Genomic DNA, 27,841 nt, shown 5'->3' on the forward strand with positions numbered 1-27,841 from the left:
TATTTTATTTATTTTATTTATTCAATTTTTAAAAATAAAGTGGTACTTCTACTTAAGAACTTAATTTGTTCCGCGACCAGGTTCTTAAGTAGAAAAGTTTGTAAGTAGAAGCAATTTTTCCCGTAGGAATCAATGTAAAAGCAAATAATGTGTGCAAACCCATTAGGAAAGAAATAAAAGCTTGGAATTTAGGTGGGAGGAGGAAGAAGAGGAGGAAGACAGTCGCTGCCGAAGGAAGAAGGTGAGGTGAGGGGAATCAAAAAAATCCAAAATATTAAGGCTTTTTTTTTTTTAAAGAGAAGACTGAGGCGGTGAGGAGGAGCACGTGCCTCCCATATACCTGGTGCCAGGCTGCCTCCCATTCACTGCACCAGAAAGAGAAACCCAGGCGGGCGAGAGGGGGGAACCTCCTGCTCCTTTGACCGAAAGGCAGCGGCTGCTACTATCTGCTGCCTCTTCCTTCACATGCTGAAGGGCTCCCTTCTTCTCTCGCTCATTCGCTTTGTAGCCGGAGCATTTCTTTCACTGTGGTGACTCCTCGATTTGGCCGGGGCGAAGCGCCACCTTTTGCCTTTCCGCACCCAGATGTTCTCGCGCCAGGTGTGTGGAAGTCAGCGTGAGGGAATCACCACAGCAAAGTGGTTTATTCTCTCTCCAAGCGCCTAGAGAAATGAAAACACACTGTTTGTTCTGGGCTGCCCAGAGTGAAGGGAGCATTTCTTTTCTCTGGGTGCTGGCAGAAGTTTATTCCCTCTCCAAGCGCCCAGAAAAAGGAAAATGCTTTGTTCACTCTGGACTGCCAAAGCCTCCTTAAGCGCCCCAGCAAGGCTACTCCAGAAAAGTCTGAAATGGCCAGAATTAAATGGGGAATGGCAGGAAACTGTCCGGGCCTTTGTGCCACTGTCAAATTTCCTGGGAAATTTTTCCAGGCTCGGGTTCTTAAGTAGAAAATGGTTCTTAAGAAGAGGCAAAAAAAACCTTGAACACCCAGTTCTTATCTAGAAAAGTTCTTAAGTAGAGGCGTTCTCAAATAGAGGTACCACTGTACATAGATAGGTTTAGGGCCAGCTGTCTGAGCTGGATCTGTAACCCACTCCAACCTGTTTCTTAACTCTGAATTTCAGTTTAAGTTTCATTTACATATAAAAACTTCATTTCAAGCCTTAAAAATAATATATGTTTTTAATTGATTACTTTCCACTTATGCTAATTTATCAGAAAATACATACTGGAACTTATGCTTACTATAAGCCCCCCCCCCCCCGCCCCTACTATTTTTCATCTTTCAGGGGTAGATCACTTTTATCAGAAATATGATTCATTAATTCAAGTTTTTGGAATCCCTCTAAAGGCTGCTTGAGTTTAAGCCAAGTGAAAATCATGTTTATTTTTTTCTGCACAATCCCAAAATAAAGTTCTTTATTAGCAGGTGCTACCTTTGTCTATCTACACATATGTACATACAAATGTTAGCAAACGTATAGCATTTTCATTTAATTGACTCTGAATGAGCAATCCGTATCTCTAACTGTCTATATATTGATATCTGTCTGTCTGAGTAAAATAGGAATTGCTGATCAGTTTACCTTATGCAGCAGTATAGCGTGGAACAAAATAAAAGCTAAGAAGCATAATTTTAGATATACAGTGTTCCCTCGATTTTCGCGGGTTCAAACTTTGCGAAAAGTCTATACCACGGTTTTTCAAAAATATTAATTAAAAAATACTTTGCAGGTTTTTTTCCCTATACCATGGTTTTTCCCGCCCGATGATGTCATATGTCATCGCCAAACTTTCATCCGACTTTAATAAATATTTTTTTTAATAAACTTTAATAAGTAAACATGGTGAGTAATGATCTAAATGGTTGCTAAGGGAATGTGAAATTGCACTTTAGGGGTTTAAAGTGTTAAGGGAATGCTTGTGACACTCTTCATAGCCAAAAATAGTGTATTTATTTCCGCATCTCTACTTCGTGGAAATTTGACTTTTGCGGGCAGTTTCGGAACGCGTCCCCTGCGAAAATCGAGGGAACACTGTACTCTAATAAGCATGGGGAAAAAATGGTCAGCTATCACAATAGATCGTTTTTAAAGAATCAAAACTCACTTTTCTTTAGCAACGTATTTGGTTTTGGTTATTTAGAATTGTTCAAAATACAGTGATACCTTGTCTTACAAACTTAATTGGTTCCGGGACAAGGTTCTTAAGGTGAAATGTTTGTAAGACGAAACAATGTTTCCCATAGGAATCAATGGAAAATTGATTAATGCGTGCAAGCCCAAAATTCACCCCTTTTGCCAGCTGAAGCGCCCGTTTTTGTGCTGCTGGGATTCCCCTGAGGCTCCCCTCCATGGGAAACCCCACCTCCGGACTTCAGTGTTTTTGTGATGTTGCAGGGGAATCCCAGCATGGCAAAAACGAGCACTTCGCTGGCAACGGAAGTCTGGAGGTGGGGTTTCCCAGCAAAGGGAGCATCAGTGAAATCACAGCATCGCATAAACACCGAAGTCCTCGAAACCCCACCTCCGGATCTCTGTGTTTTTGCGATACTGCGATTTCACTGAGGCTCCCCTCGCTGGGAAACCCCACCTCTGGACTTTCATTGCCAGCGAAGCACCCATTTTTGCGCTGCTGGGATTCCCCTGCAACAGCACAAAAACACGGAAGTCCAGAGGTGGGGTTTCCCATGGAGGGGAGCCTCAGGGAAATCCCAGCAGTGCAAAAACGGGTGCTTCGCTGGCAACGGAAGTCTGGAGGCGGGGCATCCCAGTGGCGGTGGTAGGTTTGTAAGGTGAAAATAGTTTGTAAGATGAGGCAAAAAAATCTTAAACCCCGGGTTTGTATCTCGAAAAGTTTGTATGACGAGGCGTTTGTAAGATGAGGTATCACTGTAAGTAACAATAGTATGTGTTTGGGATCGAACTTTGGAAAAAAAATATGTAAAAGTTTCAGTTGCTGCTGAAATAGTTTGGGAGATAAATCTATTTCAATAGAATTCCAAACCAATTATTTTGTGTTGTGTTTTGTGTTGTTCAGTCTTTATTATTATTATTATTATTATTATTATTATTTAGACTTGTATGCCGCCCTTCTTCGAAGACTCGGGGCGGCTCACAGGTCTTCTTAGAGGAGTCTTGGAGATAGTCATGCTGTGATCTCTTCTGCATTTTTCTGTAGGATGAATTTCAAGGAATTGAACCCTTGAGTAAAGATGCAATTGTCACAGGCTCATATAAGAACCAAACACATAGCCCTAATCTTGAAGATACATGTGATTTTGCTAGTGCTGCCCATCTGGTGTCAACACCTTTCCATGGAATAACAGAACAGCTGTGTGACAAACTAGAACAACAATGTCTGGAATCTAAGACTACACCTCTGAATCAACAAACAGTTGTTTGTGAAGAACAGTATGAATCCATCTATGTGAAAAAACTGAGGTAACTCAGGAAGTCAATACTTTTTGAATGTTTATATAGGATTGAGCATACAGGTGTCTTGGTTGCATAGATTGTGGTTATATAATTTACAGAATTTCACAATGTTCCTGAGATTGCTTGCCTGTTATTCTGCTATGAAGTTAGAAACAAATTCTACTTGCTGATGACATTATCAAGAGAATTATATATTATCACTGCATCCAAAGAATTTCTGTCATATATAATTCTGTGTAAACTTGCCCACTTATATAAATAGAATTTCAGGGCAAATATTGGAATGCTGCTGCTGCTACTACTACTAATAATAATAATTCATGGATTGTGTTAAAAATAATGCATTAAACATTTTTCCCCGTGCTTTTTAATAACTATTTGTGAAACAACTGGGAAAGGTTATATGGAATAAAGAGGCATCAGTACATTAATTATATTCAGCTCTACTACCACTTATATTGTAACTGCAACAAGTTTCGGAGGGAAAAAAATCCACTTTAAAAGTGCTCTTTGGAGTTTTAGGTAGCTTGAATAAATTTGCAGGATGTAAATCTGATACAGTTTTTCAATTATGCGTAGTCCAATTTTGGAGGCAAGCCAGGAAGATACCAGATCTTCAGCATCATCAAATTCCCCATTTACTGTTAAATTGGAACAAATTCCGGAGAAACTTGAATTGACTCATACTACTGATGAATCTGGTGAGTCTGCAACTGACAACTTACTTTCTAATTCCAGGCTCAAAACATATGCTTAATAAATATAAGTTTGTAACTGTGTTCTCTAAACTATTTAGCAAAAGAAGTTGGTTAATATTTCTTTAAGGGAGGGTATTGCGCTACTACTAGACTTGGAAGAAGAAATGGTACAGCCGCTCAGTAATCTCTTGCTGTTCACTTTGTCTCCAGTCTTCATTTTTTATGAACAGCTGCTTCAAATAATTCATTAATAAGGCCATTGTCCTGGCCACTTTTTACAGAAGCGCAATTGAGAGCATTTTAACAAACTACATCAATGTTTGGTTTGGTGGCAAGCAGTGCCTGAGGGCCTCTGGGAGTGGGGGAAGCTGTTTTCGCCCTCCTCATGCATTGAATTATGGGTGTGGGCACTTGCGCATGCGCAAAAGCATGTACACATGCTCTTTTAGCACCCGAGGGAAAAAATGTTTGCCATCACTGGTCTGTACAGAGAGTGATAAGGACAGCGAAGAAGATTATAGGAAGCTTGCTTCCTATTATTCAGAATACTGCTTATAAGCAGTACATGCTTAGAGCTCGAAGCATTGTTAGAGACCCCATACACCCACTTCACGGTCAGTTTTTATTGCTCCCCTCTGAGGAGATTTTGGAATATTTCTAGCAGGACTACCAGATTCTGTAACAGTTTTGTTCCCTTTGCCATCTGTCTGGTAAACTCACAAGATTTGTTTTTCTCATAATGTGCATGTATACAGTGTTCCCTCAATTTTCGCGGGTTCGAACTTCACGAATAGCCTATACCACGGTTTTTCAAAATATATTAATTAAAAAATACTTCGCGGTTTTTTCTATACCACGGTTTTTCCCACCCAATGACGTCATACGTCATCACTAAACTTTCATCTGCCATTGCTGATTGGCCGAAATCTCAGCCAATCAGCGTTGTTATTGAAAAAAGTAATAATTATTGTTAATAAATAATTATGTTTATAAATATCGGGATCACTAAGTGTCTTATTCAATGGTGAGTACCAGTAATAATGGTGAGTAAATGGTTGTTAAGGGAATGGGAAATGGTAATTTAGGGGTTTAAAGTGTTAAGGGATGGCTTGTGATACTGTCCATAGCCAAAAATGGTGTATTTACTTCTGCATCTCTACTTTGCGGAAATCCGACTTTCGCGGGCGATCTCGGAACGCATCCCCTGCGAAAATCGAGAGAACACTGTACATCCAAATTAGACTTGTTACTCTGTATTATATAATATACAGTAGTACCTCTAGGTACGAGCTGTTCCACATGCGAGTACAGTGATCCCCCGATCATTGCGAGGGTTCCGTTCCAGGACCCCCCGCAACGAGCGGGTTTTCGCGAAGTAGCGCTGCGGAAGTAAAAACACCATCTGCGCATGCGCAGATGGTGTTTTTACTTCCCAGCAGCGAGGAGCCGAAGATTGGGGTTTCCCCGCCGCCCACGCAAACTCCTCGCTGCTGCCGCGCCCGCCGCTCGCCCGCCCTGAAAGGGAAAGCCCCCCCAGGCCGGCTCCGATCCCCCCAGGCTGGCTCCGATCCCCCAGGCCGGCTCCGATCGTTTTAAAACAGGCGCGCCACTTCTCCGCTGACTCCTGGCGAACTTCCCCGCTTTAGGAGTCAGCGGAGAAGCGGCGCGCCTGTTTTAAAAGATCGGAGCCGGCCTGGGGGGGCTTTCCAGCAACCCCCGAGCCCAGGTTGGGGGCTCGGGGGTTGCTGGAAAGCCCCCCCAGGCCGGCTCCGATCGTTTTAAAACAGGCGCACCGCTTCTCCGCTGACTCCTGGCGAACTTCCGCACTTTAGGAGTCAGCGGAGAAGCGGCGCGCCTGTTTTAAAACGATCGGAGCCGGCCTGGGGGGGCTTCCCAGCAACCCCCGAGCCCGGGTTGGGGGCTCGGGGGTTGCTGGAAAGCCCCCCCAGGCCGGCTCCGATCTTTTAAAACAGGCGCGCGGCTTCTCCGCTGACTCCTGGTGAACTTCCAGGGCGAAGGGCGGGTGGCCGGGCGAAGGGCGAGCGGCGGGTGGCCGGGCGGGCGAGCGGGTGCTGGGGGGGCTTCGCCCTCCCGCCAGCAAGAGGGGGAAGACCCAGGGAAGCCGCCCAGCAGCTGATCTGCCCGGCGCCATCTACGCATGCGTGCCCATAGAAAAAAAGGGCACGCATGCGCAGATGGTGTTTTGACTTCCGGGTTTAAAAATCGCAAATTAGCCTGTTCGCAATGGTCGGGAACGCAATAACCGGGGGATCACTGTATTCCAAGATATGAGCCACAAGGGGAGAGAAATTTCTTTTTGAGACCCGAGCTCAAATTCGGGATACGAGCTGAGCGTCCACTAGGTGGCGCAAGAATCCTTGCTTCTGGTTATCTTGGAGGGGAAAAACAAAGTCTAAAGACATTTGTTCCAGTTACGAGTTGTTCAACATACAAGCTCCCTTCTGGAACGAATTAAACTCGTATCTAGAGGTACTACTGTATATGGGTATATGAATAATTTTGTATTTATTTCTTTTGTTATGGTTATGTAGTCAAGGTTCCAAGCATCCAAACTTAAATCAAGAGTCCAAGTCAAAGTATTTCTCAAAAGTTCCAATTTATTGCTAGAGCCATACTGGCACCTACATTGGGAAAGCCAAATCTGAGCTTCCCATCCAGTTGGAAATTCACATTCCTTGCTCCCCACCCACAAACCTGTCACGTTGTGCTAGTGTGGCAACTCCTCCTTTCGCTTCCACTTGGGTGGTGGGCACGGGATGGCCTTGAACCCTCGAAAGAACGCTTTGGGGCTGTATCTGCTCCCTCATGAAAATCACCCCTCCAGAATTCCTATAAACATCAGGCCTTGTAGAGATAGTGTGGCAAGCCAGTATTTTATCACCAACCTCTGTTTGACAGTGTATATTGAACATTGTGATCCCATGAGAGCTTTATGCAACAAAATTTCATTTTAATGTATAGTCGTACCTCAGTTCTCGACCACAATTCATTCCAGAAGTGTGGTCGAGAACCGATTTGGTCGAGTACCGAATTAATTTATCCCATAGGAAATAATGGAAATGGATTTAATTGGTTCCCAGTCCCTGTTGACTCACTGGGAACCAATTACATCTATTTTCTTTATTTCCTATGGGATAAAAAATCTGAGGAGTTCTATAGTCTAAACTCTCCAAGCTGCAGGAAGGGTGGGGGTGGCTGCAATCCGGGCAGCTTCGGGGGGCTCCTTTCCTCAGTGCTTCATCTTGTTACCTGTAGGCAGTTGCTCCAACTTTCTCCTTCCCGGCGGTGGCAACGGCTTCCTTTCGAGTAGCAACAGCGCCGTGAACGTCACGTAATGAAGGGAAGCTGCTGGAGCGGCGGCAACTGCTGAGATGGCTCTGGCAGCTTCCCTTCATCACGGGACGTTCCCAGCGCTGTTGCTCCTCGAAGAGAAGCTGTCGCCGTTGCTGCCACCGGGAAGGAGAAAGTTGGTGCAGCTGCCTACAGGTAGCAAGATGAAGCATTGAGGAAAGAAGCCCCCCGAAGCTGCCAGGATTGCAGGCGTCCCCGGCGGTAACATTTCGGATAATTAATAAAATTAATAAAATTTTCTGTGGCTGTTCAGTATCTGAATTTTTGTTCAGATACTGAAGGAAATTTTTGCTGAAAATTTTGTTTGGTATCCGAAATGTACGACAACCAAGGCATTCGAGAACCGAGGTACCACTGTATATTGATTAGTGTTCATTCAAAGTGACAAAGTTATTCTATTCCATTCCATTTTAATTGATTCAATTAGTAATTGAAGACTGTATTAGCAATATACCAGGAACTGAAGGTTTCTTAGCATGAATGGTCTGTGAGCCATATAAGAGGCAGCAAATGGTGTGGCTTCAGTCCCTGAGTTTTAGACCCGAGCAACTTGACTTTGCTGCCCGTAGCGCTTTCATGTCCTTGGAGGGCTGAGGGGTGCTGGGACACTGTCCCAAAATTTACTGGATTCTTGATTCATGCAAAGCTGTATTACGTATTGTTAATGGTGACAATACCAGACCAGGCTGGACACTGTTATCAAGTATAAGGCAAGAAAATACACATCGGTAATATAAAACATATCCTGAGTGGGAGACAAAGCTTACTTGAACAACAATATTCAATTTCTGTGTAGTTATTGTAGAGGAAAATTACTGTGCGGTATGGAATTGTTATCTGAAAAATTATGGGTTTGGGTTTTCTTTTTTTAGACATCTCTTCTGAGGGTTTGCAGAATGCTGAACAACACAAACACTTCTTGCAACCTCTTCCAAATTTCTTGAGCGAGGCGCTTGACTTTAAACAGGAGGATGAGATTATGCCTTGGATAGAATTGGAAAAAGAAGTTAATATAGGTGAGGCTTGTGGTATAATCTGTTTCAGTAAGAAAATCGAGAGTTCTGCCACATGAATCCCAGCGACCAGTTAGGTCCCACAGGGTTGGCCTTCTCCGGGTCCTGTCGACTAAAAAATGTCATCTGGCAGGACCCAGGGGGAGAGCCTTCTCTGTGGCGGCCCCAACCCTCTGGAACCAGCTCCCCCCGGAGATTAGGATTGCCCCCACCCTCCTTGCTTTCGCAAACTTCTTAAAACCCACCTCTGCTGTCAGGCATGGTGGAACTGAGATAGCTTCCCCAGGCCTATATTGTTTATGTATGGTATGTTATGTGCAAGTTTTTTTAAATTATGGGTTTTTAGTTTTAATTATTAGATTTGTATTGTATATTGTTTTTCTATTACTGCTGTGAGCTGCCCCGAGTCTACGGAGAGGGGCGGCATACAAATTTAATAAATAAATAAATAAATAAAAGCCATGGGCAGCATGTAAACCCACATCCCATTTGCAGTCCCCTTACAATGTATGAAATGGAATTGTTTACTCTTGTTAACTTGGGGAGATTAAAGGTCAAAGAGGGTGACATGAACCTTGCTAAAATGCTCTCTGCTTAAGTCTGGTTCCAGTAGGTCAATTACTAAATTTAATCCTAGGTGGGCTGTACCAGGGCCTTTAAATAACAGACTAGTCTTATATTTTCAGAGAGCCAATAAAAAAAGGTTTGATTAGGTTTAGTTACTTCAGGCAATATTGAAAAGTGATTTGTTCTGATTGTTTTCAATTTCAGAAAAGTAGTTGGACCTTGGATTAAAGTGTAGAACCCAGGTCTAGTCTGCTACATAAGGCTAGAATTGTATTAGAGTTTTTGTACTTTATTTTATCTTGGTTTTAACTTACCATGTAGATGCTGATTTTTAACAAATTTGATGAAGTGTACCATGTTTCCCTGAAAATAAGATCTCCCAAAAAATATTTAAATGCTTGTACAGCCAGTCCCTGCCATTTCCTTTGGTTAGAGTTAGGGAGACAGAGTTGGAAATCAGGTAAGATAGGAGCCCTGTGTTGCTCCATGCGCCCAAAATAATAAGATCTCCCCCAAAATAAGGCCAAGCGCGTATTTTGGGGTTCAAAAAAACATAAGACCAGGGTCTTCTATTCAGGAAAACATGGTATTTGGTGAACCCTGAATAGTTTATCTGAACCTAATTGATAAATTTCAATTGCTTCTATTTTCTCTTGAGTTAATTTTGAGAAAGATACAGGAAAATCACAGAAAGTTGGCCAAGGAATTCAGCTATTCATCTTGTCCCATTTAAAACATCCTATTAAATTCGATTGATTCATCTTCCCAAGATGAATCAACAGATTAATAAAGAAACAACAATATCAACTCGAGATGTGTAGAGGTGTAGGTTTCTTAGAATTAAATGTCCTTGTACCTAAATGTTATTTGTAGGTGTACAAAATATTCTAGTAATGATTTGTTTTTGCAAACAATTCTTTTTCAACAGGAGATGCTACTTATCATGTTACTAAAGAGTATTTGATAAGTGAGCGAGACAAGATATTCTCTGCTGTATCAACTAACATAACAAATAAGGATACTGCGTTTTTAATAAAGGTATAATTATTTAATTTGATTCTCCTTTAACTCATTCATACTCTCCTACGATCATTAAACACTTATGAAGCCCTTCAACTTGTCACCTTAATTTCCAATGCAGTTCTCTAGCTTCTGTTCTAAAATGACACGTTACCCAAACTCCTAAGGTTGCTTTCTAATTAAAAACAAAAATGTACTCTATTCAGACAACAGTTAAAAATACAAAGATTGTCACCATAAGAAAGTAGAAAATAAGAAAATAATATTTTTATTACTATCTTTTAAGCAGAACAGCTTTTTTTTAACCCTGCTGTTCTGTTCGGGTCGTATGTGACCCGAAAGCCATGTTTGAGTCCCTGTAAAAAAATTTCCCTGCATATCTGAAACTTGAAATTTCATGACTTTTCATCATTTCAGGGGTTCTCTCTATGAGAATTTTTTTGGGGGGGTGGGGGGCTTAGTTTTTGCTGGGCAAAAAAAGTCACACTTCTTCTGTTCCCGGGTCATCCTGACCCAGACCGAAAACTCTTCATTTGCAGTGCTTATGTTTGGTCTTTTTGAAAGCTTTTTTCACTTGGAAAGTAGTCTGAACATTTCTGCACACAATGATATGAAAATTGAAATGAAAAAAGTAAATCTTATTAGTTTATTTTGCTGATATAATGCATGCCCCCCTCCCCATTTTTGTGAATTCTTTTTCAATTTATGGATAGTTTTGCTTGCAAAATGCATTCTATTTTATCCCACACCAACTTTAGTAAAATAGAATGCATTTTGCAGGCAAAATTATCAATAAACCCAAAAGTTTTGATATACTAAATTGAACAATCCTAAACATAAGAAAAATAGAAATGAACAGAAAAAAATTATTCTTATTGGTTTATTTTTGAATATAAGACCATATTGTTTTATACTCGAGTATAAGCCTACTCGAGTATAAGCCTATTTGAGTATAAGCATGGGGGCCCATTTATGAGCAAAATAAACCAATAAGGATCTTTTTTTTTTCAGTTCAATTTTCATATCATTATGTTCAGAAAGGTTCAAGCTACCAATCCCACACCATCTTTAGTAAAATAGAATGGATTTTGCAGGCAAAATTATCAATAAACCTAAAAAAAAATTCACAAAAACGGGTGGGTGGGTAGGCACATTTATGTGCAAAATAAACCAATAAGGATTAATTTTTTCAGTTCAATTTTCATTCCATTGTGTGCAGAAATGTTCAAACTTGTTTCCAGGTGAAAAAAGCTTTCAAAAAGACCAAATATAAGTACCTAAAATGATCAATTTGCAGTCCGGGTCAAATAGACCCGGGAACATAAGATTAGGGAGTTTTTTCGAACAGAACAGCAGGGTTAAAAAAAACCAATCATTCATTGAAAAGTATGGTAAAATAAAATTGTATTTTAATTCTGAAGCATAAGAGAAAGAGTTCAAGTCAGAATGAAACTTCCACTTGTTCTGTCTGCCTGAAATGTGTCCCAGATGTTATCTATGGAGCATTCCCTTATGTTCAGAAAAACACATAATTGCAAAGAATGTTTTGCTAGCAGCATGAAATGTTAAATAACTAATTCTTTTAAATTCAATCTATATGTAGTTTTCCTGAATTATATGGGCCACTCTAATACAATTTTGATTGCTTATCCCACCCCTATTACTTAAGTGGAATTACGCAATGTTTTCAGATTTTCTAAAGATAGTGAAGAACAATGATCATAATAGAATACTTTTCCATGGTCAGACTGCAATAGAAGCATGTTATTTCAATTGCTATAATGAGATCCACCATATTGGCACAAATTTATCTGCTACATAAACACACCATTTATTTTCTTGTTTATCTAATTTATACAACTGGCTATCTCAAGCAAGTAACTGGGTTGTGTACATTAGCTATAATTTGTACATTATTAGATAACAAAATCACATTTGCATAAGCATAGCTGTTGAAGTTTGAATATTAGGAAGTCATAGTTGTAAATGTTCTTTTGTAGGTGCATTCTGAGCCTGTGCCATGGGATTTCTACATATTATTGGTACTCCAAGAGCGCCTAGGTGCTGAATTTGACCAGAATTTTAGTCAATTCTGCACTTGTTACTTATATCACAATGGCTGTGTGACTCTCCATGAGACAATACGCTTTCTCACTGTTCAGGTCAGTATGTACATTGTTGAATGAATAGGTGTTGAACAAATTATGGAAGTTGATGCCAAATAAAAAGAAAGGTATATGAGTTTTTTAAAAAGCAGGATTGAAAATATAGGCATGATATTCCCAAAATTTAATTAACTGAGTTGGGATCAGAATGGTAGAAATTTTGCTTATGCCTAGTTTTTATTCTCCCATCCCACAGGATATGATCCAGCATGACAAAGTTATCCCTCGAGAAGTGGTACTGCTGATAGTTGACAATCTCCTAGAAATTGTGGAAAAATTGCATAAAGCAGAAATAATCCACGGGAATCTGAATCCGGAAACATTATTCTTGGGAGACAGGTTGGCTGCTTTTGTTTATTTACCTCAATGCTCTATGGAAATCAGTGGCCTATATCCCAGGCCAGTATGGTAACCTTAGTCTCTTCTTTACTTTTCATTTGTTGAAGATTAACCCTGCTGTGCTGTTCGGGTCTCTGAGACCCGAAATCAAAGTTTGAGACCCTGTAAAAAAATTTCCCTGCATATCTGAAACTTGAAATTTCATGACTTTTCATCATTTCAGGGGTTCTCTCTATGAGAATTTTTTTGGGGAGGCTGGGGGGTTTCTTTCTTGCTGAAAGAAAAGTCACACTTGTACTGACCCGGACCGAAAATTCTTCATTTGAAGTGCTTATGTTTGGTCAATTTGAAAACTTATTTCACTTGGAAAGTAGTCTGAACATTTCTGCACACAATGATATGAAAATTGAACTGACAAAATTATGTATATTGCTTTATTTTGATTATAAAAGGCAGGACCCCCCTTTATTTGTGAACTTCTTTTCAATTTATAGATAGTTTAGCTTGCAAAATGTGATCAATTTTACTAAAGTTGGTGTGGGATTGGTAGTTTGAACATTTCTGAACATAAGAAAAATATAAATGAACTGAAAGAAATGATGCTTATTGGTTTTTTAAAATCAGAAATACCACCCCCCACCCACTCCCGGCTGCTTGCAACCATTTTCACTTTAATTTTTTTTTAGGCTATAAATCCCAAATATTTTTAATATATTAGGCATTTATTTCACAAAAGGGGGGGGGGGATTTTATTAGCAAAATAAACCAATAAGCATTATTTTTTTTCATTTCAATTTTCATTTCAATCTGTGCAGAAATGTTCAAACTTGTTTCCAAGTGAAAAAAGCTTTCAGAAAGACCAAATATAAGTACCTAAAATGAACAATTTGCGGTCCGGGTCAAATAGACCCGGGAACATAACATTAGGGAGTTTTATCGAATAGCACAGCAGGGTTAAATCTTCAGTAGAAAAAAAATCCTTAATCTACAAATATTCTTTGCTAATTAAAGTATCTGATTTCCATGCGACTTAGATCACATAGCTGGCTTTCATGAATAGAGAGTGGGTCTCCATTGCAGACAATCATCCTTCATCTTTTAGAAGCAACAAGAAGAGAAGCAAGACTGATGTGATGGCTCTTTTTTGACTCAAAACAGCTAGTATGGTTTCACATGCATACCATACACCCATCCTTCCAGTTACTTGCTTTTATTATCCTCACCTGCCACCCATTGATTTTTTTTTCAATCATATTTTCCTATGTCAGTGTTTTCATCAAATACAAAATACCTCTACAAGTGTATGCATGCACACGCATACACACCATCCACAGATAATTGATTAAGGTAAAACCTTGCTTTTCCTTTACATCTGGTACACTTGTTAAGAATGAAGGAAATTCTTAGTGCAAACACTAGAGGGAAGCAGTAAGACAGGCAATGTGCAAATACTTCAACCATTAAATTAACCTGCAAATCTGCTCTTTTTCAGAATTTACAATCCATTTGTCATGGAGAAGACTAACAAAATTCTGAAAATAGTAGACTTCTCTCACAGCCTAGATTTACAACGACAGCCAACTGAGAATTCACTGAAAAGCTTCCCAATAACTCAGACCCAGATTGGACAGCAGATCTTGAATGAAAACACCCCAGTACATCAGGTAAAAGACAATTTTTCTTACTAGAAAACCCCAGAAGAAATACATTTGGCGTTGATATTGTAATATTTTTGGAGCAAGCTGCTTCTAAAGAGATTACTTTTTTCATAATATGACTCGAAGTATTCAAGATTATGAAATTACAAGTCATTATTATTAACACAGGAAACCCTTCAATCATTGCAGGTGGACATGCTTGGCATTGCAAATACTACCCATTTGATTTTGTTTGAGGAATCCCTTCAAGTTCATTGGGAAGAAGACAGATGGAAAACTAATAGAGATTTATCTGAGTAAGTTTTTAGCATTTAAAAAACTGCCTTTTGTTTCCCATTCCAGATTCACCATGACAGAAATGATACCATTAACTGAAAGGAATGAGATATTTAAATCAGAATGTTAATTAGTTAAGTAGTTGTGACAACTATGTGTGGTTCTGGGACTTAAGTATAATGTGACTCAAAGGTGTTGTTTCAGGAGGCATCCAGAATTTCTTGTTTTTTTTTTCTTTTGAAGATGTTTCACTTCTCATCCAAGAAGCTTCTTCGGTTCTGACTGGACAGTGGAGAATGGAAGGATTTATATTTCTTGCAGACAGCTGGTCATTATGACTGCAAGGAATATAAATCCTTCCTTTCTGCAAGTTGTATAATATACAGTATAATATTTTTATTTATATCTGAGAGATTTTTTTTTTAAAAAAAACCTAAACTTTAAAAAAATGTTCACAGAACTACCAGTAATATATGGGCTATTTTTTAAATGATGTCCATTAGAACTGTAATTTGAATCAGCTGCTTTTCCCAATTGCAAATGTCCCGCTGAGGCTCTTAACCTTGAGGACGATGAATGTGAATATGTATCTTTCCAGGAGAAAGATCTCTGAAGAGAAAACTGAACATTACAATTAAATGAGGATGGAGTGCAAGAAAAACAGTGCAGGTGGTTTAGAAAAGTGAATTGCAAACAGATTTGATCTTGAGATTTATGATGGATAAATAGGAGAACTGGTGGTAATGGAAATAATTGGATTTAACTGCAAAGCTGACCAGGCTGTTTTTGAGGGATTTATTTATTTATTTATATTGTCCAATACACAATGAGAGTTTTAGTGGGGATAGATAGATAGGTAGATAGATAGATAGACAGACAGACAGACAGACAGACAGACAGACAGACAGACAGACACACATAGTAAAATACATGATGAATGTTATAGAGGAGATACTCATAGTAAAATATATCTAAGAAAGAATAGAAAAGAAGATATAGTAATAGAACATATCAATGAAAGAATAGAAGAAGAGATATAGGAATAGAAGAAAGGTATAGGAGATATAGGAGAGCAATAGGACAGGGGATGGAAGGCACTCTAGTGCACTTGTACTCGCCCCTTACTGACCTCTTAGGAATCTGGAGAGGTCAACTGTAGATAATCTAAGGGTAAAGTGTTGGGGGTTTGGGGATGACACTACAGAGTCCGGCAATGAGTTCCATGCTTCGACAACTCGGTTACTGAAGTCATATTTTTTACAGTCAAGTTTGGAGCGGTTAATATTAAGTTTAAATCTGTTGTGTGCTCTTGTGTTGTTGTGGTTGAAGTTGAAGTAGTCGCCGACAGGCAGGATGTTGCCGCATATGATCTTGTGGGCAATACTTAGATCATGTTTAAGGCGTCTTAGTTCTAGGCTTTCTAGGCCCAGGATTGAAAGTCTAGTCTCGTAGGGTATTCTATTTCGAGTGGAGGAGCGAAGGGCTCTTCTGGTGAAGTATCTTTGGACATTTTCAAGGGTGTTAATGTCTGAGATGTGATATGGGTTCCAAACAGATGAGCTGTATTCGAGGATAGGTCTGGCAAAAGTTTTGTAAGCTCTGATAAGCAGTGTGAAATTGCCAGAGCAGAAGCTACGTAGGATTAGGTTTACAACTCTTGAAGTCTTCTTGGCTATGTTGTTGCAGTGGGCGTTGGCACTTAAATCTTTTGTTATTAGTATACCGAGGTCTTTAACCGAGTGGGGATTATCTGTGATAACACAGGGGTCCTCAACCCACAGGCTGGGATCCATTACCAGGCCTTGGAATTGCCACGTAAGTGGCGAGTGAGCACGTACATGGATCCCCACTTACATGAGTAGCAGACAAGCACATGCTCCATTTGTGCAGGCAGCAGGCATGCGTGCCTCCACTCATGCAAATGGAGCTGCTCGTTCACACACCTACTCACACAGAACCATCTGGTTCACCCCACTGGTCCACAAAGCCAGAAAGGTTGGAGAACTCTGATCTAACGCATTTTGTGGAATAATATAAGTATATTAGCATCAGTTCTGCAGAGGATAGAAAAGGGATTGATTGAATCATTACAATTGGTCTGATTTCTACTTGAGTTTTTATCACTAGTCTCATGAAATCTGGGGTATCTGTATTAGCCTTTCTTGGATGACTTTTTAAGCCACTATGAGTTGTATCAAGAACTATCCTACTGAACCCTTTCTAATCTACAGTGTATTAAATTGTCCCTTTATATATCTTTTATTTTAGAATGCTTGTTTTTTATCATGTATGAAATCAAGGGGATGTATAAAATTTTATTTCATATAGGTTTCTTTCTTAGAGCTATAAGTAGGGGTGGGCAGCAGGCAGGACAGGGTGGAACACAGTTCCACCGGCGGAAATGAAGATGCTTGCGCAGCTCCAGCTGATCGGCGGCTGTCACTTCCTGGATTACTGGTCTCGGCTCAGCTCTCCTTTTTTTCGCTGCTGCTGCATCTGCGCTCCTTGCTTTTTTCCTCTTTCCTCCTTCCTGACCTCAGACAAGCTTCCCTCTCTCCTGCCTGGCTCCGATCCAGTTTCATGCGACCACCTCCCACCTGAGGTGCAAGCAGAAGGTGTGGATGGAAGTGGCGCTGGCAGCATTTATGCTTCTGGCAGCACCTGTTTGCCTAACTACCCAGCCTGAGGCGGTGGGGGCAACTCAGAAAGGAGAGTGTGGGAAATGTGAAACCCTACATGGCATTGGACCAGAGTACCTCCGGAACCGCCTGCTACCGCATGAATCCCAGCGACCGATAAGGTCCCACAGAGTTGGCCTTCTCCAGGTCCCGTCGACTAAACAATGTCATTTGGCGGGCCCCAGGGGAAGAGCCTTCTCTGTGGCGGCCCCTGGAATCAACTCCCCCCGGAGATTAGAACTGCCCCCACCCTGCTTGTCTTTCGTAAACTACTCAAGACCCATCTATACCGTCAGGCATGGGGGAGTTGAGACACCTTTCCCCCAGGCTCTTGGTATGTATGTGTTGTTTGGTTTTTAAATATGATAGGGTTTTATATGCTTCTTTTTTAATATTAGATTTGTTTCGCTATAATATTGTTTTTTATTATTGTTGTGAGCCACCCCGAGTCTTCGGAGAGGGGCGGCATACAAATCTAATTTATTATTATTATTATTATTATTATTATTATTATTATTATTATTATTATTAAATTATCACCCCAGCGAGTGACACTGGTAAGGTTGTAAGTTGAGGACTTAACAGTTCACTTGAAAGATGATGATTGTTCAAGCCACTCCCACCCAGTCACATGACCATTAAGCCACACCCACAGTGTGGCAGTAAAAATTTTGGCTGCCCATTACTGGCTATAAGTCATCATAACAACTCATATTTGACAAATTAAATTACCCAGTTTTAATGTAGATAGATTTGTCTGCTGCATTCTAAAAAAAGGTTGCCTTTTTATAGCATTTATTTTTATGAGTGAGCTTTAAATAGATGAATATGCATCAACAGCTTCATTGAGTGGCTAGTGAAAAGCATATGATGAGTTTTCAAGCAGATATAAGCAGGATACTTCTGGTGATTGGACTGTTCAGAATATCTATTGAAATATTTGCATGTGTGCAGGAACTGCTTATACCGGTACTTGTAATTTATCTTTGTTTATAAGTAGAAGCATAACACCCACAAATATAATTTTTTCAGTGCTTTCAAAGATCCTTTATATTTCATTATATTTAGAGATCGCATAGGTCTCATTATGTGGTTTATAAAATTATTAAAGTTGTTATGTCTTGCTATGCTATGTAAAAACTGGTCGCTGATTGGTTAAGACGCGGCAAGTCAAATAGACTTGCCGCCAAAAACATAACTGTCGAAAGGTTTTCCCGCACTTTTTAAGAGTATAAATAGACAAGGCTTTTGCCGGCGATGGTAAGGCTGCATCAACGCCCACAGGCCAAGAAAGTCTTAAAAAATGGAGCAGCACAGGAGCCAGCCTCACAGGAGGACAGTTCTCCAGCAACTGAACTGCGCAGGTCTCAGAGACCATCCAAACCTCCAATCAAATTACAGGACTATGTAACGTGGCTAAATGATTGACAGATATCTGCCACCTATGAGGGGAGGGGTGTTATGTCTTGCTATGCTATGTAAAAGCTGATTGGTTAAGACACGGTAAGTCAAATAGACTTGCCGCCAAAAACAAATAACTGTCAAAAGGTTTCCCCGCACTTTTTAAGAGTATAAATAGACGCGGCTTTTGCCGCTGTTCTCAGTTGAAGTCTGTTAGAGCTGAACACTCCTGACTCTTCAATAAAAAAGAGCTGTTATCAACTCGAGGTCTCCAGCCTCTAGGTAAGAATTTCATGGCTGCATTCGAGGACAACTGGAAAAGTACAAATTTATACAAGAAATCTGCAAGTGGCAGTATGCAGAATATTCTCAAAAAAGTTTTTTTTTCTTCTTGTTTAGGTCCGCCGATGGTAATTTGTGGAATACATTCTTTGATGAAATTCTGAATGCAAATGGGAAATCTACTGTGCTGCTTCTGCAAGATCTCAGAGAAGCTCTGAACAGTTCCTTTGATAGATCTTTCACCAAACACATTTGTGATTACATAAAAAGCTGGAAGACTTTGCTGATGTTGGAGATATGATTCTGACATAGAGAAAATGCCCCTCTTAATGTTTCCCTACTTTTTTACTTCCGTCTACCAACTAAGGCAGTGATGGCAAACCTTTTTTAACCTCGAGTGCCAAAAATGTGTGGGTGCGTTAGCACATGTGCCCACATCCATAATTTAGTGCCTGCAATGTGTCCCATCCTCACACACAGTGCCCTGCCCCACATTCCTGTGCACGCAACACACACAGTGCCCCATTTTAGCGCTAGCAGGCCTCCCTGAAGCCTCCGGAGGCTGGAAACGGTAGGCCCGTTTTTCGCCCTTCCCAGGCTCCAGAAGCTTTCCTTGAAGCCTGGGGAGGGCAAAAACTATCTCCCCTGCCCCCCTCCCTCCAGAGGCCCTCTGGAGACAGGAAACAGCCTGTTTCCCAACTTCTAGTGGGCCCAGAAGGCTCATTTTTTGCCCTCCCCACGCTCCAGAGGCTTTCTTGGAGCCTGGGGAGGGCGAAAATGGCCTTCCCCACCCCTCCCGAGGCCAAAACACTCTCCCAGAGCTTCTGTGAACCCTGTAATGACACGGCATCCAAAATGGGCCATGTGGACACACTTGGGAGAGGAGGGGCCAGCCAAAAATCAGCATGCACGCTAGGACAACAGCTTGTGTGCCATAGGTTAGCCATCACAGACCTAAGGGAAGTGAAAGCTGATGCTTGATCTTGGTCCTGCTAAATGTGTAAACAATAGGAACATTTTTCTCATTAACTCATAGGTTGTCAAATGAAGCTTAGCTGACGCCTTAAGAATCTGTACAGTTGCTATCTATTGGCAATGTTTTATGCTTGCTTCTCTATAAATGTTCAGAATTGACTGCTTTGTAGTATCTTAATTTTTTCATCTTCATATTGTTGTAAATCCCTTACTTGTTTGTCTTCTTTCTGTGTAACCACTGTTCAGTAAAGCTGTTTTGTTGCCACCATGAAAATTTGAAGAATTATTGGATGAATGAAAAACGACACTATTTCTAGTTTTTGCAGCTATTTGAATTGCTAGGTTCTTTAAACAAAGTTTGGTATCTGAACATGTTCGGAAACTGTACTAAAAAAATCCTGAAGAGGCAAAATGCCAGATTTTTGATGTGATGTTAGTTACATAATTGGCATTTTCCTAATTTTAGTGGAAGGGAGAAGGCGAAATTATTCCTCTGCAACTGCATTAGTACTGCCTCCACTTCTGCCGCCTATGGCTGCTATTTGGATCATGAAGAAAATTCTACTTTGGACAGCAGTCTTGACGTCAGTAACAGCATTAGATCATTGATTGCCGTTGATATATTTCTCAAATATTAAGTTCATTTGTAGTCTAAATTGTGTGTAATTTGTACAAGTCATACTGTATGTATAAAATTATAGGATATGTTTCTACATTTGACCATAGATGGAAGCTGCAATATGCTAGTAGAGAACATGCCAATCTTATGTCAACAGTTATTCTGCAACAGCTGAATTTCTCCTGTGGTGAACTGAATTGATGGCCGTGGTCCACTTTTCCCTTTCATAGTAGTTAATGACCCTGGTCTCAGTGCATATTATTATAATCCCAGTAGTGCAGATTATTTTCTTGCTATAAGAATATTTACGAAGTTGCCCAAGAATTGAATAACTTAACAATATTTTTAAAAATAGCTTTGCATTTTCTGGTTTAGCACAGATCTTACCAAACTTTGTAGAGTGTCCATATAGATCTATGGATATAGAAGAACGTGTTCAATATTGTACACTTGGTTTTTCAAAATATTTGATAAAGACATGTCCTTTTATGGATTGCTAATTGGTTAAAGGAAAAATGTAAATACTGGCTGCTTTATTACTGGAGAGAAGTAGGAAATGGAGTCCTTGAAATGTATAAACTGCTTCTTAGCCAGTTGATAGTTACCTTGACTTAGGATAAGCTGTAAGCAGGTTAGATTTGGCGATGACACCAATCTATGCAAGGTGATTAGAAAAAGGATGTTGTGAAAATGTTAGAAAGCTCTGGGTTAAACACCAACCAAATGACCAATACAGTTCTATTTAATTAAGTATAATATGTATTTTGGGCAAAAAAAACACTAAGTTCCCATATACAATAACCGATATAGGGTACCTGTAACTTAAAAGATCCTTATATGGTAAATATTGTGTCTGAAACAATGTGCACACTTGGCCACTACATTTGAACAAAGTAGAAAAGAAAATGTATAAAACTGTGCAACCAATATAATTGGAGCACAAATATCTGACTTTCTGTGATTTTATATACCTCAATGATCTCTCAGCTGATTTTTTTAAAGCTAGAGTCCTAAACTTCACTGTCACAAGATATTGTGTTGACCACTAAATTAAATTACTTTCAAGAAGATAATTTCATGGGGGACAGGTTTGCAGGGGCTATTAGTTTTGAGAACGAAATATGATTTCCAGGTCATGGGCAATATACTTCAAATACAGATAGTCCTTGACTTATGGGTACAATTGTCTCCAAAATTTCTATTGCTAAGTGAGACATTTGTTATTTATTTATTTGTTAGATTTGTATGCCGCCCCTCTCCGTAGACTCGGGGTTATGTGAGTTTTGCCCCATTTTACAACAATTCTGTCAGAGTTTGTTGCATAAATCAAATCCAGAAGCACACACAGATAACTGATTCAGCTGGATTCATTGACTTCTTTATATACATAATAACATATATACAATACCACAAGTAGTTTTTCCAAGTAAATAAGGCAGGAGAGAATAGTTCTTTTCGGTTCAGAGCAGTCAGACGGTGTGGGCTGAGCTACACCTAGCCTACTAGCTTAAATTTCAGTTTTGATTTTCTGCACAGACTTGGATGTGTTTAAGTTCTCATTGGCTGACTTAGTTGCTATGCCTATTAATTGACTGACCTTGTTATCATGGCTCCCCCAGCCATGAATATTCTAACACATTCTTGCCACAGTTGTTAAGTGAATCACTGCAATTAAATTAGTTACATAGTTGTAAAGTGAAATTGTAAAAAAAAATTGGGGTCAGAAGATCACAAAAGGTATTCACATGACCCTGGGACACTACAAACATCACAAATATGAAGCAGTTACCAAATATCTGAATTTCTATCATACGACCACAGAGATGCAGTGATTGTGCGGAAAGTGGTCATAAGCCACGTTTTTCAGTGGTGTAAGTTCAAATGTCACCAAATAAGGATGTAAGTCAAGGACTATTAGCACCAGTCCCAGAAGAATAATGGGTGGAAAGGGAGATGGCTTCATTTGCTCACCAAGAACCTTCCGCATCTGACCATTAACTAGGGGTGGGCTACTGCCCAGATGGGGAGGGGATGCAGTGGAGTAGCAAAAATGGAGCTCCACCCCAGAGCCCCCAATTTGCACTGAAAGATGTTGAAAGAAAATGCAAGACGTCTTGCATAGGCCACGCCCGCAGTGTGGTAGTAAAAATTTTGGTAGCCCTTCACTGCCACTAACAAAGTCCTAGTCCAGGGGTCTCAAACTGGTTGCATGTGTCACACGCAGGCCACACCCACCCAGCTCTACAAATGGGGAAAACGTCACATGATGGCAACGTGACGTAGCGAATTTGGCACTGGTGTCCTAGATTAAAATATGCCTTGGCCTGATTCAGCAGGACATGTACCTGAATGCATAACCATAAACACATGATTCTACTTGGCATTCTGGATGGATTACAAAGGGATTTAAAACATTATTAACAAACAGGAATGCATTGATAGACGGCATAGGAAAATACATTAAAACATATCTCCAGCATTCAACCACTTAAATAAATTCAAAACGTACTCTACACATATCTAGGAAGAACTGATACGATTTCAGTGGAGGCTCAGGGGATGCCTCCAAGTTATTCTACTTGTGTGCGGCCTCACAACAGAGAAATTCTAGCCAACTCTATAATTTCATTTACATGAGTAAGTATATATCCTACTACATACAAGTTTTATGAAAGATTCTTTACTAGCTCAAAAGCCCTAGAGGTTCTTTCTCCTCCTCATGCAGTGACAAATTATGAATGTATGTTTCTTTTCAAAGCACATGTTTACAGACTTTAGAAGAAGAAAACACTATTTAAAAAATATCCATCTCTATAAGTAGTTATGGAGGATAGCTGATGAACCACAACATAACCTAAAGACAAATTTAGTTTATTACTGGCATTCAACCAATTGCTGTAGTGCTGTGCATAATTCTTTTAAGTGCTATAGATTCATTTACTGTGGCAAATGAAACCATTTGCCTCAAACTGATTAAAATCTAATGTATGTTTTATAAATGTGATAAAGGGTCTATGGACTAGTCTGTAAAGAATGACTAAATGAGCTAAATATATTTAGCCTTATGAAGAGAAGACTGAGGGGATACATGACAGCAGCCTTTCAATTCTTGAAGAGACGAGGGCATCGTTTTATTCTCTAGAGCAGTGTTTGCCAACCTTGGCAACTTGAAGATATTTGGACTTCAACTCCCAGAATTCCCCAGCCAGCGAATGCTCTAAAGCAGTGTTTGTCAACCTTGGCATCTTGAAGATATTTGGACTTCAATTCCCAGAATTCCCCAGCCAGCAAATGCTCTAAAGCAGTGTTTCCGAACCTTGGCAACTTGAAGATACAGTATTTGGACTTCAACTCCCAGAATTCTCCAGCCAGCGAATGCTCTAAAGCAGTGTTTCCCAACCTTGACAACTTGAAGATATTTGGACTTCAACTCCCAGAATTCCCCAGCCAGCATTCGCCTGCTGGGGAATTCTGGGAGTTGAAGTCCAAATATCTTCAAGTTGCCAAGGTTGGGAAATATTGCTCTAAAGTACCTAATGGTTGCACAAAGCAATGGATGAAAATTCATCAAAGAGAGGTGTACAACCTGGAAATATTTCCTCACAGAACTATTAAGCAGTGGAACAACTTGCCTCCTGAGGTCAGTGCTCCATCACTGAAGATTTTCAAGTAAAGATTGGATAATCATTTGTTAGAGCTGATATGAAGACTCCTGCCTTGGCCAGAGGGATAGATTAGCAGGCCTGCAAGATTCTGTTTTTTCCCCATCTTATGACCCAATCATTACCAAATAATGGAATTTTTTAAAAAAATATGTATTTGCCTTAAAACATGAATCATATATTTAAAAAATTGTTTCACACCTACAAAAGTTCTGTTCGTGTTTTAAAATGTTTACGTAGCTGTCTCTGGTCTTATATCCATTCCCCTATTAATAAATATTCAAGAATAGCCTTTGACTAAGTTGTTGTGTTTGATACACACTGCTGCTCACTAAATCATAGAAAAAATCCCTGAGCTTCTTGACGGATTTGAGACAGTTATATTTTTTGCCAGTTATCTAGACCGTTCTTTTCTTAAGGTTAAAATTATAATTTAGCTGTAGGCAGTGAGCACTAGAGAACTGCATAACACCAAGTATCTACTGACTCATAGGTAAGATTATTTAGGAAACACTTTACTGCAGTGTTTCCCAACCTTGGCAACTTGAAGATATTTGGACTTCAACTCCCCAAATTATGGGAGATTAGGCAAGCAGCTCAATTTTCGTTAATTTCTATAAAAGTTCAGTTCTAGATAATGATTAAAATGATTAAAGCACTTATGGGTAAAAAAACATACTATTTAATCATTTTAAAAGTAATTAAGGATCATACTAAGGTACTAGAGAAGGAAGGAGCAAATATGCCCATGTTACACCAACACTCCGCAGTCTGCACTGGTTGCCGATCAGTTTTCAGTCACAATTCAAAGTGTTGGTTATGACCTATAAAGCCCTTCATGGCACCGGAACAGATTATCTCAGGGACCGCCTTCTGCTGCACGAATCCCAGCGACCAGTTAGGTCCCACAGAGTGGGTCTTCTCCGGGTCCCATCAACTAAACAATGTCGCTTGGCAGGACCCAGGGGAAGAGCCTTCTCTGTGGCGGCCCCGGCCCTCTGGAACCAACTCCCCCCAGAGATTAGAATTGCTCCCACCCCTTTCATAAGCTTCTTAAAACCCACCTCTGATGCCAGGCATGGGGGAATTGAGATACTCTTTCCCCCTAGGCCTTTACAATTTTATGCATGGTATGTCTGCATGTATGTTGGTTTTACAATAGGGGTTTTTAACTGTTTATATTGGATTGTCATATGCTGTTTACTACTGTTGTTAGCCGCCCCGAGTCTACGGAGAGGGGCGGCATACAAATCCAATAAAATCAAAATCAAATCAAGGACAATAAAAAACTATAAATAGCGCATAAACCTACTACCCCCACTGCCCCCCCCATGGGGACAGCAGTCCATCACTGGGTGTTGGTCAACTACTGCTAAAGTGTATTGACTGATACAGTATCAGGAATTCAGAGACCAGATCATGGATGAAATGAAACTAGGTTACAAAAAATGCCATTCTGTTCATGTTCTGCTGCTGGGCCAAATGCTAAACAAAAGTGTGATAAGACTCAAGGCAGATTCAGTTCTGAAGGACGAAACTACTACAAAAGGATCCACATCTCTATACCTGAGGTAAACGCAGAGGCATGCCATTCTAGAAAACTGGTGCCGGAAAACCATGGCTGGTTTTGTTGGCTTGAAATGGCTCGCGAGCTTGTCTTGTAGGACATCCCAAGCGACGGATCTTGCCGGCAGCGGGTCGGTGAGAGTCTGGGCAAGGGCGCGGATTTCTGGACCGCAGTAATTTAGGAAGATGGCCTGTCTACGATCGGCGTCGGCGTCCCGTATTCCTGCTGCCTCGAGGAAAATCTCGAAGCTGGCTAGGTAGTCGTCCCAGGAATTCTTTTCGGGGTCGAAGAACTCAGGAGCCCGGCCGATTTGGAGATTGTTCACGTTGCACGCGTTGTTTCTTTCGTCCGTCGTCGCCAGTGAGGTAAACCCAGAGGCAGGGTTGGTTGAGAACGGTACTTTTATTCAGCTCAGAATAGGTAAGTGACTTTCAGCTAGTACCGTCTGCTCTGCTTGGGAGAAACCGCTTCTTTTATACATTTGCGGTTCCCGCCAAAGCAAGGGCAGGGCGCATCTGAGCCAATCAGGAGCGACTTCCTGATTTCCAGCTCAGACAGCGCTTTAGTGAGGAACAAACTATTTACAGAGATACAAGGTAGCCATTACAGGATACAACAATACCAACTTAAAATTTTAAAGGTAATTCATTAGTGGTAGAATATTTGGCAAATAAGTTGGCTTTTAGCTATGTAAATTTTTAAATTCTGAAGAACAGGGCGGAGGGGAAGCCTAAGGAAAGGAATGGGAAGAGGAAAGTGCCTACTATTCCAGCTACAATCCGTGTTAACATACAGTATAGTTAGTATGTTGAAATATGGGAGTAGACTGCAGACATACAAATTAGGATATGTCAGGTTCTGAGATGATTTCAGGTTGCGCCTAGACCTTTTCCAGGGAAGTCTAGGAGAAAGAAACAAATGGTTACTCACCGACTTTGCAAAATGTGTTTGTACATTTAAAACTGACACCATCTTGGGAATATGATCAACAACAAATAACAAAATTAAGCAGTTCTTAGCTTTTCAGCACCAGATATAATTCTGAACAATGTTGCCAAGTTCAAAGTAAAATTCATTCAGCCTTCCATCCTTCCGAGGTGGGTAAAATGAGGACCCGGATTGTGGGGGCAATGTGCTGGCTCTGTTAAAAAGTGCTATTGCTAACATGTTGTAAGCTGCCCTGGGTCTAAGGAGAAGGACAGCATTAAAAAAATCGAATACATAGATAGATGGATGATAGATAGATAGATAGATAGATAGATAGATAGATAGATAGATAGATAGATAGATAGATAGATAGAATATATTCTACAGACATACTCTTCTTGTCTCAATGCAGAGATGGAATTGAAGACATGTCCTAAGGACAGGGTCAGGGTTTAAACTGTTTCTTATAGTATTTTTATTGTTGTAAGTTGCTCAGAGTCCTTCGGGATTGGGCAGCATACAAATTACATACATACATACATACGTACATGCATTGGTTGTCGATCAGTTTCCGGTCACAATTCAAAGTGTTGGTTATGACCTATAAAGCCCTTCATGGCATCGGACCAGAATATCTTTGGGACCGACTTCTGCCACACGAATCCCAGCGATCGATTAGGTCCCACAGAGTTGGCCTTCTCCGGGTCCTGTCGATGAAACGATGTTGTCTGGCGAGACCCAGGGGAAGAGCCTTCTCTGTGGTGGCTCCGACCTTCTGGAATCATCTCCCCTGGAGATTAGGATTGCCCCCACCCTCCTTGCCTTTCATAAACTCCTTAAAACCCACCTCTGTCGTCAGGCTTGGGGAAATTGAGTCCCCTGGGTCGTTTTCATTTTATGTATCGTTTGTATGAGATATATGATTGTTTTTTATATTAAGGGTTTTAAACTGTTTTAATTATTGGATTTGTACTGTTTTTGCTGTTGTGAGCCACCCTGAGTCTTCGGAGAGGGGCGGCATACAAATCTAATAAATAATAATAATAATAATAATAATAATAATAATAATAACAACAACAACTATTGTTTATTGTTGTTGTTGTTGTTGTTATTGTTGTTGTTGTTATTATTATTATTATTATTATTATTGTTGTTGTTATTATTATTATAAGGCCACTTTACTGG

General features: G+C 40.2%; 1 protein-coding gene across 2 annotated transcripts in view; it reads left to right on the plus strand.

The window, feature by feature from the left end:
• BUB1B (BUB1 mitotic checkpoint serine/threonine kinase B) overlaps window positions 1-20,155 on the plus strand; it is a 32,130-nt gene extending 11,975 nt beyond the window's left edge. For both annotated transcript variants that reach the window (XM_070756674.1, XM_070756682.1), the window contains exons 15-23: window positions 3,181-3,443; window positions 4,017-4,138; window positions 8,380-8,523; window positions 10,016-10,125; window positions 12,108-12,269; window positions 12,469-12,611; window positions 14,104-14,275; window positions 14,459-14,565; window positions 19,024-20,155. In XM_070756674.1, coding sequence (XP_070612775.1) covers window positions 3,181-3,443; window positions 4,017-4,138; window positions 8,380-8,523; window positions 10,016-10,125; window positions 12,108-12,269; window positions 12,469-12,611; window positions 14,104-14,275; window positions 14,459-14,565; window positions 19,024-19,207 — 1,407 coding nt within the window. In that variant the 3' untranslated portion in view covers window positions 19,208-20,155. The remainder of the gene's footprint in view (window positions 1-3,180; window positions 3,444-4,016; window positions 4,139-8,379; window positions 8,524-10,015; window positions 10,126-12,107; window positions 12,270-12,468; window positions 12,612-14,103; window positions 14,276-14,458; window positions 14,566-19,023) is intronic.
• Window positions 20,156-27,841: the final 7,686 nt, after the last annotated feature.

Source organism: Erythrolamprus reginae, chromosome 1, assembly GCF_031021105.1.
Source record: "Erythrolamprus reginae isolate rEryReg1 chromosome 1, rEryReg1.hap1, whole genome shotgun sequence".
In the NCBI taxonomy this organism is placed as follows: Eukaryota; Metazoa; Chordata; class Lepidosauria; order Squamata; family Dipsadidae; genus Erythrolamprus; species Erythrolamprus reginae.